At 39.5% G+C, this 10,819-nt stretch overlaps 1 protein-coding gene across 4 annotated transcripts in view; it reads right to left on the reverse strand.

Annotated features, from left to right (window-relative positions):
- The window catches only part of sbno2b (strawberry notch homolog 2b), a 68,190-nt gene that overhangs the window by 33,155 nt on the left and 24,216 nt on the right, over positions 1-10,819 (reverse strand). For 3 of the 4 annotated variants that reach the window (XM_008300144.1, XM_008300135.1, XM_008300126.1), the window contains exon 4: positions 7,744-7,867. In XM_008300144.1, coding sequence (XP_008298366.1) covers positions 7,744-7,867 — 124 coding nt within the window. Of the gene's footprint in view, positions 1-7,743; positions 7,868-8,750; positions 8,890-10,819 lie in introns of those variants that run through there. The other variant, XM_008300152.1, reaches the window with a different exon arrangement.

Here is a 10,819-nt window from a genome sequence, read left to right on the forward strand (position 1 = left end):
ACTCCCTGCCTGGCTGCCTGTCTTACTTCATACTCTGCTTTTTGTTTCTCCGTTTGTCTTCAAAGGCTCAATTTCAAGGCTGCTGTTATTGTAATGATTGCTAATTACTATAAATCTATATACATGTGGAAGCTGTTAATGAGGAAGCAAACAAGTTGTCTAATAAGCTAACTGGGAAGGTGAGCCACTTATGGAAATGCAGATTCAGATCCCAGAGGATTTGATTTGACAGTTAGCCTGTCAAATCATTATCTCATGAATTTAGCTCTGCTGTGTTAATCAGCACAGAAATAGATTGATTAATCTCAGTTACGGGTCCAATACAGATTCTTCTAAAAGCATTCCAGACAGCTTGGAAGTAACAATGAGACAGCTGAAGCTGTCAGAATTGTATTAACAGGTCAAGTGCAAGCTCCAAGTCTTCCTATTAAAATGATCTTTCATGCATCAGCCCGTCATTCTATCTGTACACAATTACAGACAAATACCTCATCATAAAAGGTCATTCCTGCTTCCTGGAACTAGAGGCACAATTGTGAAAAACACACACAAAAAAACAATATGCTGGGAATTGCAAATGGACTATTTCAACAACTCCAAGATGCTGACCAAAGGCAGCGCTATATCAGCTTTTCTGATAGAAAGACAATGGTAACTGTGTGAGAGCCACTCATAAATAAGGAGATTGTGGTATTTAAAAACAGAAATAATGTGATTTATCTCCTTTAAGGGGTGGAACAGAGCAGCCAAATTCTGCTCCCAGCTTCCAGGAATACATGATATCAAGCTAGCATGCTGAGGTACAGTAATGTCCATCTCTGCTGGACTGAAGGGGAGTCAGACTCTCAGAGACGGAGTGGCGCCTGTCCATGGTGTCATCACCGTATGAGTGGGAATCCTCTGAATAATTTGTGTATGTGTGTCTTAGTGTGTGCGTGTGTGTGTGTTTGGTGAAACATGGAGGGCCACTGGGGAATAATGAATCATTGATGAGTTTCTTTATAATACTCCAACACCCAAACTCACTCACACACACCTTATTGCATCACAGCCTAAAGAAGAAAGATGAACGATTTCACTGACAAAATGAAAAAACACTGTTGGTGCACAGGCACTTTAACACAGAATCTCATTGTCATGTCACACATATTTACTACTGGTGCTTTAAAAAAAAAAAAAAGCTTGGTGACAAAGTGAGACCACATATTACAAAACTGGTTGCAGGCTGCATTAACTGTTTTTGTAAGCTAATTTTATTTCACTGTCTAATGTTCTTTATGAGTGATAGCACACTGTGAACACTAAACATGTAATTGGACGTGTAACTGGCAAGGCTGACTGAAGTGTTGTAGGTGTAAACACTTTTTTTTTTTGTTTGTGGGAGGTGGAGGAATAAGAAAAAACAAATACCTAGTACCTCGAAACAGCAGAACAGATAAGTTGAACCATCTAAAGCTACTCTAAAACGAAAGTAGATTAGGTGGTGCACATGCTCTCCAAGGAAAACAGTGCACCTATTAACAAAACTTCAAATTAACCTTTAACTTCCTCCTTTAAAGTAGGCCAGTCAAATGACTTTGTGTTACTGCGTCTTATCAGGAAGGAACCAAGAAATGCCAACTGATCTATATCAGTGATTGGCGTGCCACAAGAAGTAAGTCAAGAAAAACAAGATAACCGTCCAAGGCAGCAAAACAGAGCGCTCAAGAAGAGCACTTTACAATTTATCAAAACCTTCCAAGATTTTAATTCAAATGGCTGAAAAAGTTTAAATTGAAATATTTTGTCCAATTGTATTAACTGGACATGTCTGCATGTATTGCAGATATATTTTCTAAGCATGTTTAGCATCTTTGGAAGCAGCTGAGAAGTCTAGCTTTGCGAGGGTTTGAACTATTCAACAATTTCCCTGAGGTTTGCACCAAAGGGATCAATAAAGTTCTATTCTATTCTATTCTACTATGTTTGTCCTTACAAAATAAGAGTTTAATGATGCTACAGCGAAGGGGTTTGTAGTATTACAGAGGTTCAAAAGCAAATGTATGCATTACAGGGTTTAGTTAACCATCCCATTTTTCAAAGCCAATGTGAGACATGACAAAGTCTTTCTGTATCATGTTACATGGTCTTCTCATGCCTTCATGGATGCTCTGGGATCATCTCCCACTTTAAATACATGTAAGGATACAGTAACACCACAGTTCTCCTACTGATTTACGGGTGCCATTGCCCTTTGCAGCCAAGATGAGTTTAAGACTAAAGACGGATTCACATCTCAGAGTTTTGGGTGGGACGTATTGAGAAAATACAGAGATTTCAATAATACAAAAAGCAAAACTGAAAAGAGCTGATGCAAATGAACTCTTCCTAGAAATGCACCCTGCACGAGTATGTGTAGTGAGAGGAACCACACAGAGACAAAACGAGAGCATGCAGCCTGTGACTGCAAGTGTGAATATGCCTAAACGTGCTTAATTGAGCGCACATGTGCACGTACAGTATGTGCACTGTATAGAGGATACAGTATGTGTGTTGATGAGTGAGCTTGCAATGTGCTATTCAGTTCTTGAGGTTAGCCAGAGTGGTTAGTGAATGAGTACTGTTTTTTTTTTTTGTCTTCCAGTAAATCTTATTGTCATTCTGATTCTCTGCATAAGGATTCATGTATTTAAGGTCCACAAACCCAACTTGAGACTGGATTGGTATGCACGTGTCATTGTGGCAGCGTGTACAAGTACTCCTTCAAACCATGGTGAAATTTGTTCATGTTACAGCATTTTTTTTTTTTTTTTTTTGCATACTACTTCGGGCATGTGTGCACCGTCAGCATAATTGACATATCAGGGTTACTTCTGCCCACGGCCTGTCACGCTCCGTTTGGCATTATTTCTTGTTAACACTTGAAGTAAACAAAGATCAGTAAATATAATTATGTCTAAATTTGATTTTGTGAATGTTTCCACTGTTTATTATTATTACTGGGCTCAACCTGAGTGTTTATAATAAAGGATTTAATGTATAATTATCATTTCTGGGGAAGTCCCCTGGAAAGGATGGTGCAAATTGTTCCTGGCATATCAAATGATTAGCACTGAATAGTTAGTGAAGTGGCGCATCACCCTTATCCACATCATAGAACGGTGGCCACGTATTCTATTTCAGCTTTTAGCTCCTGATTATGTGTTATTGTAACTGACAGATAATCTGAGGAGGATATCAAGTCTCAAAAGGGAGTCTATTAATTCTAATGCAAACAAACATTCAGCTCCTGTTTCAAAGTTACCAGCAATCTAGAAATACACTTCCTGTCCACACGCTGCAACAGTACGTTTCCTTAAAATATGAGGATATTCCAGCTGGGTTCTGGTGAGCTGCATAAACAAACTGTAAGACTGCGGGAAGCCATGCAAACCGAAAGAGATCTCCCTAATGACTCTACAGCTGTAACTGAAACAGGGAAATTGCTGAGGTAAACATGGCAGTCACTTGACAAACTAAACAATACCATCAACAACTCTACCCGGTCACGTGCGCTTGCATATCTTCCTTACGGTCATGTTTCACCAGCAAAAAATCAAAACAAAACAGAACAAACAAATGCACAAGGAATCATGCTCAACTTTTTAATGTGGACAGCGAGGGAGGGAAAAAATGGGATGGGTTGGCATGTAATGGAGGGTGAAAAAGGGGGCTGAGTGTGAGGTGGCGGATTAGTCATGATGACCCCGTGACTTAGATTTTCTCCCCATGTCTCACATGGCAGGGCGTGTCCGAAAACAGAAAGAACAGCTGAGAAAGCACAACATGAGCACAAAACGTCTCTCTTTCTGCCTCGCGCAGACACACACAGGCATTGTAACATTCCAAGTCTCCACCAGGACAAGAGGAAACCAAACCTACTGCTCTTAACTGCACTGATTATAAACAGGCTAATTTAAACTAAATCCACACAACAACTGTCTTCTAATTATACCTTTATAGATTATTAGATCCAGCATGTATCACACAAACATTAACCCTCAAAATTACCGGTCTGGAAGAAAGCTACAGCAAGGCAGGTTAATACAGGCAGATGGAAAACCTGGGAAACCCCACATGAATCACAAAATCCATGTCAGCACGACAAAGCACATGCGTGATGCGGATGACACATCACTTTCTTCCAAATGAAAACCTTTATGCGCAGTCTTTCTTCTTGAAATCTCCCCCACACTCCCCGGCTTAAAATATAAACAAAACATTTTCATCGAACTTTATACAATGTTCTTTTTTACTCCCAGGGAAAAATCACACTAACCCCCACAGCTGGACACAAACATGAACTGAAACTCTGTTGTGTAGTTGTCATCTCTACTTGTGCTTCCTATTAATGTGTTGCTAATTGTGAGCTTAAGCTGGTACGACTAGCCATTTGATTTGCACCTTAAAAACACTTGGGTATTGTAAAAAAAAAAACAACAAAAAAACCCTTGACCAAACAGACTGTAACCTCCTGACAGAAAAAAACGCAGCTGAGCTCATGTACTTAGGTGCTAAAGGAAAATCCTTCAATGTGAAACTTGCCCATTTTAGTACTTTGGTATCAGGTAGTTAGTATACAATTGGTGTTTAATGCGCTAAATCCTGTTTTCTTTTGTATTCAAATTAATTAAACAAATCAGATATATTTTTTTAATCCTTTAATTACCGTATATGCTAAACAAGATCTGGGTAAACATAAAAAAACAACAACAAAAAAATGGCATGAAAATATTATTTAAATACTTCTTTGAATTTGCTGGATTTCGTTATAGACGTATACATAATTGGTTTTATAAGAGGTTTTAGTTAGACAAAAAATAATATCTTGGTATGGTTATGTGTGTAATTTATACTTGAGTGGTGTAGATTAAACATCTCTTTAAATTTAAACAGGACATTTCATTCAAGTACAATTAAAGACTTATTTGTCTTACAGCAGTAACAACGTAGCAGCCAAACATCTGCTACTGCATTTTTTCTAGTGCGATTTAGAGATATGTATGTCTAATTTAGATATCTGTCTCTAATCCTCATTCCTCACTGTCTGCATTTTTACAATATGTAGTAATAATATAATAACTAGGCCATGTGGGGACATAAAATCTAAGCCATTAGCAGTTAAGTTTAAAAAAAGAAGTCCTTAAAAAGAAACACAATGTAAGAAAAGCCCTGTGTTGTGCTAAATCTTGGCTGTCACATCTCAGCCCATCGCTGATTATTTACTGCTTTGGCCTTATGTTGAACTAAGAAAACCCACGACAGCTTTGCCTTTTCCAGGCTAATGAGGGGGATGCTGCCTGTCGACTTGGCAACCCATGACCCCCCTTCTTAAAACTCATCATCATAGCATATTCTATTTAAATGTAGTTCCATAATGGCACTCATCAACTCAGGCCAAAATGGCTTCAAATTAGAAACTCGCTGGACTGTGTCATTACACTGGCTCCTGTTCATACAATGCTAACAATAAGGAATTGGCGGGACTAACACAAAAGTGCACAGAAATAGAAAATGCAAATGATGCATAGTAACCATCTGGAACGGTAGGGTAAATGAATGAGCAGAAGGCTGTGCCTTCACTGCCCATGTCTAAGTATTCCTATTCTCAAATGAAAGCCCTGGTCAAGGATAATCCCACAGACAACTCAAATTATTCACAAGAGCTTAAAACCACCGCGGGACTTTCTTACATACCTAAAACACTTCAAAAAATGTATCACATTTAGTGGACAGAATTGCAACAGATTCTGAGTTTAACTATCAGCAATTTCTGAAGGTGCCGTGTGGAAGAGGAGAAGAATGTTAAATTACAGTGTCTAATTAATGACATGCCTTGACAGGAATGGGGCAGGTGCTGCTGCAGTTGTCTAGACAACACAAGGCTTTAATAAGGTTGCTCCACGGTAAATTAAGCTGAGCTAAATACACATGAAAGACAGGATGAAAGAGGTGGGTGGGGCGCATAGTCCTTCCCTCTGATAAGCAACTAAAACCGAACAGGAGGCAGATAGAAAGCAGCAAGAGAGATTAACATCTGTCGTTAAGCAGATGTATGAGCATTTTCAACATGATTTTGCAGGCATTATAATTTGTGTGTGTGTAGCTTTATTGCAAATATAAATAAGGTTAAAACCAGAAGTTTACATATACTGCATAAAAAGACATAAAACCTTTTGTTCTTCCTGTCTGACATTAAATCAGACTAAACTTCTCCTGTTTTAAGTCAAAATTATTTCTATTTGCTAAACGCCAGAATAATGAGAGAGAGAATTGTTTAGAGAACTTTGTATTACTTTCTTCAAAGTCAGAAGTTTACATACACTAAGATTACCATGCCTTCAAACTATGTGGGAAAGCCCAGGTGATGATGTCATGGCTTTGGAAGCTTTAAATAGGTTAATTGACAGCATTTGAGTTAATTGGAGTCACACCTGTGGATGTATTTGAAGGCACACCTCAAACTGCTTCCTGTTGTGACAACATGGGAAAATCTAAAGAAACCAGCCAAGATATCAGGGAGAGAATTGTGGACCTCCACATGTCTGGTTCATCCTTGGGTACAATTTCCAGATGCCTGAAGGTTCCACGTTCATCTGGTCAAACAATTATACACAAGTATGAACACCATGGGAATGTCCAGCCATTATACCGCTCAGGAAAGAGATGGGTTCTGTGTCCCAGAGATGAAGTGTTTTGGTGTGAAATGTGCCTATCAACTCCAGCACAAAGGCAGAAGAATTTGTGAAGATGCTGCTGAAGCTGGTAAGAGAGTGTCATTATCCACAGTAAAACCAGTCCTGTACCAACACGGGCTGAAAGGATGCTCAGAGAGGAAGAAGACATTACTCCAAAAGCAACATAATAAAGTCAGATTACAGTTTGCAAATGCACACAGGGACATGGACCTTCATTTCTGGAGACATGTCCTGTGGTCTAATGAAACTAAAATTTAACTGCTTGGCCATAATGACCATCGATACATCTGGAGGAAAAAGGGGGAAGCTTGCAAGCCTGAGAACACCATCCCAACTGTGAAGTATGGGGGTGGCAGCATCATGTTGTGGGGGAGTTTCTGCTGTAGGAGGGACTTCACAAAATAGATAGCATCATGCTGAAAGAACATTATGTGGAAATATTGAAGCAACATCTCAAGACATCAGCCAGGAAGTTAAAGCTTGGGCACAAAGGGGTCTTCCAAATGGACAGTGACCCTAAGCATGCCACCAAATTAGTTCCAAAGTGGGGCAACACAGTCAGCGTTTTGGAGTGGCCATCACAAAGCCCTGATCTCAGTCCTGTAGAAAATCTGTGGGCAGAACGTGTGGAACAAGGCAGCTTACTAAACCTGACTCAGTGAAACCAGTTTGTCACGGGGGAATGGGACAAAATTCCAGCAAACTATTGTGACAAGCTTGTGGAAGGAAACCTAAAACACTTGACCAAAGTCATACAGTTTAGATGGAATGCTACCAAATACTAAGAAACTGTATAACTTCTGACTTTAAAGAAAGTAATACAAGAAAAAATCTGAAAAATATTCTCTCTCTCTCATTATTCTGGCATTTAGCAAATAGAAAACAATTTTTGTAATCTGGACTGACCTAAAACAGGAAAGGTTTAGTCTGATTTAAAGAAAAGTTTATGTGTCTTTGTATACAGTGTGTGTAAACTTCTGGTTTCAACTGCATGCCCCCCCATGTACAACAGCTTTATGAAACTAACCTGGGTGAAATCTCCATTCCGAGGGAGGTTGAGGCTGGAAAAGTCCACGTCAGAGAATCCCGAGTACATGTCCATGTGCATATCTGGAGTGGTGGTGGTAGTGCTGCTGTTCAAGTGGTATTGCCTGGAGAGGAAAGAAGAGGTTTAGTTTGTTTTAACTGCTGCTAACTGACTTTTACCTTAAACCAAAACATGTTCTTTTCCAAAAATGAAATACTTCACTCTCATTCATCCACAAAAAGGCACACTTTATAGCTGCCAAGACCACAGCGTTTTCTACAGTGCAATAAGCAGATGATAAGTGACCTCGCCACTTTAAAATATCCCATGTCAAGCAGGTAAGCAAAACACATCTTAACACGTGACTAGTATTGTTATAGTTGCCCCTCACAATACTGTGTGTGCTTTAGTATTCGTTCGCTGTGCTGGAAAATTTTGATCTCCGAATATCCTCCCCCCCACCCCAGCCCACTGCCACTGATGGTGGAAACGCATGCTCACTGCTGCTCCGTCAGGCCGAATGCTAACACACCACACGCTGCCTGTGCCCCCCCCCCAGAACGAACCAACCCGCCGCCACCACGCACTCCGCACCCCCAAATATATTACATATTACAGAAAACATGCACACATTGCTATTCGGACTGGCCCTAATTGGAATACCACATTAAATCATGTTTTATCAGTTCTAACCCAAAGGTGAAAACACTTTCAGTTTTGGTTACTCACAACAGTTCAAGAATAAGTCCCTTAGTCTCCTTTCCTTTTAAAACCAAAGTGTGAGTGATTGAATAGCTGATTCTATTAAAATCTGAAACCAAGTGCCCAAAGCCGGCAACAACAGCAGCTTTAGCTATAAAATAAACGAGAAAGATAAGAGAAGCATACATCTTAGCTCAGGACAGGCACAGAGGCAAGATTAGAAAAAAATGCCGGTGAGAGACACAGATGGCAAAAGAGAGCCAGCTACAGAAAGTTAAAGAATAAAGAACAAGAACAGCTCCTACCTGCTATGAATCTTTAGTGAACCAGGCATCTCCTTGTGCCCTGTGTTAACTACTGACTGGTCAACAGCCCTCACATTCTGAACAAGTGATATTTTCAGTTTCTTCCTAAGTACACATCGTCATAATGCAAGTAGTGTGCCGATAGTGGTGCACACTCAAAACGAAACTAAAACTAACCCTCTGTCAAGGTGGAACTGTGAGGTACCAGCCCACATTCTTCTTATCCAATCATGTGCCAAGGCTCAAGCTCAGGGGGATTGAGCTTGGCCAAAGCTATTGAAAGGATTTGGCTCTGGGTCGTCAACCACGGGCCAGAGATCAGCGAGGCCGATTGATTTAAGTAGAAAACACACCAGAAGGATGAAAGGGCAGACCTTAGCCAGTATATCCAAACAAGACTATAAAAACATGTTGTTTTTTTTACGGAACAGCAACAGACTGTGCTGAAAAAAATCTAAATGTAATCACGTGAGTGTCCAAAGGTTCTATTTTTGCTGAGTGTCACTTTTCAACATTGCAGTTATGTTTTTGAATAACCACAATTATTACTGTGCTGCAGTGCAGACAGCAGGTTTTTGGGGGTTGTGCAGGTTCACTCTAAAAACAGAACAACTGCCAATGATAAATAAAACGATTTGTAATATTTGCTGTGGTTTTCTGCAATGTAAATACGAAGTTAAATATGACAAAAAATGTTTGCCTACATATTGAAAAAAGACAGATTAATCACGAGTATTGGCTATAAACTAAAAGAAAAAAAAAAGGTTGAAGAATCTGTTCACTTCTCAGAAAGCACTGTTTATCACTGAAAACGATCATCCACATTGGAAATCCCCTTTGCATCCTTATGGCCATCAGTGATGACAGTGATATTATTACAGCAGAAGTCTTGGCAAGCGGGTATCAGCTGCTTTCCAACAACAAAAAGCCGGTTAAGGGCACTCAGCCAAAGCAGCTGACTGACTAACTGTTTCTCTACAACCGATACTACGAGGCCCATAGCTGTGCACATCTCATCTAGTAAAACCTTGTTTTTTTCCACACATTCTCCAGTTTGAGGCTAAATATTTACTGGCCAGGCATGCAACAACATCATTTCTAGGCATTGCCATCAGAGGGCGTTTACCAGGTTGTTATCTAAGAGCTAGCATTACTTTTATCAATAAGTACTTTTTAATTACTTATTTCCTGGCAGTCTATTTTATTTGATGATAAATTCATTATAAGGGAATTAAAGTGTTGGAACGAATGTATGTTTAAAACAATAAATTGTGCTTCAGTCGCAATGCTGTTGTAAATCATCACAGTGCAACTCTTAACTAGAAACGAAGCAACATTATTTCAACACCTGCAGTGCTTCAGAATTTGCAATATTTTGGGAAATAAATTCTAGATTAAATACAAAAAGTCTTTACATCTTTGAATAGGGCATCTTCACTTGGTAAGATACAGTTTAATTCTACTTCCACAGTAAAATAAAATGATAATGATTAACAGCAAAGATTCCTTGGAAGGGCACTTCCTCATAGCAAACACAGTTGGGAAACTTAACTCTCATGCACTCGGCTATGTGCAATAGGTGAACGTTGTGTCATTGCATGGTGAGACAGTGAAGATGCTGAAGGCTGTATCAACAGTGAATAAAGCAAAGAAGGCAGGCAGCAGGTAAAAAAAAAAAGATATCAAAAAGCTCAACTCGTTTCACTGTCTCATTGCATCAAAAAGACAAGAAAGAGGCTCTGATGTTTCAATCGCGCTCTTTGAAATGGGGTATGAAGTAAGGACTTATCAAGCTCTATAATGAAGTCAAGAGGAAGCAGCTGTGGGGGGTCTAAACACACTCAAATTCTTCATACCCCTGCAATGTCTGATTTAGAGTGATTTTGTTAAACCAGTGAGTCTCTTCTGCCTGGAAGTGACAAAAACAGGCAACAGAAGACAAACATGTTTTAGATAATCTGCAATAATTTCTATGTATTTTCTCCCCCCACGTTTTTACCATAGACTGTATAAAAGATGGACGTAGCAACCGGTCCTGAAAAATGAAGCCAACCCAGAAGTGTCAAAAA

Source organism: Stegastes partitus, unplaced genomic scaffold (assembly GCF_000690725.1).
Source record: "Stegastes partitus isolate 25-593 unplaced genomic scaffold, Stegastes_partitus-1.0.2 Scaffold33, whole genome shotgun sequence".
NCBI lineage: Eukaryota > Metazoa > Chordata > Actinopteri > Pomacentridae > Stegastes > Stegastes partitus.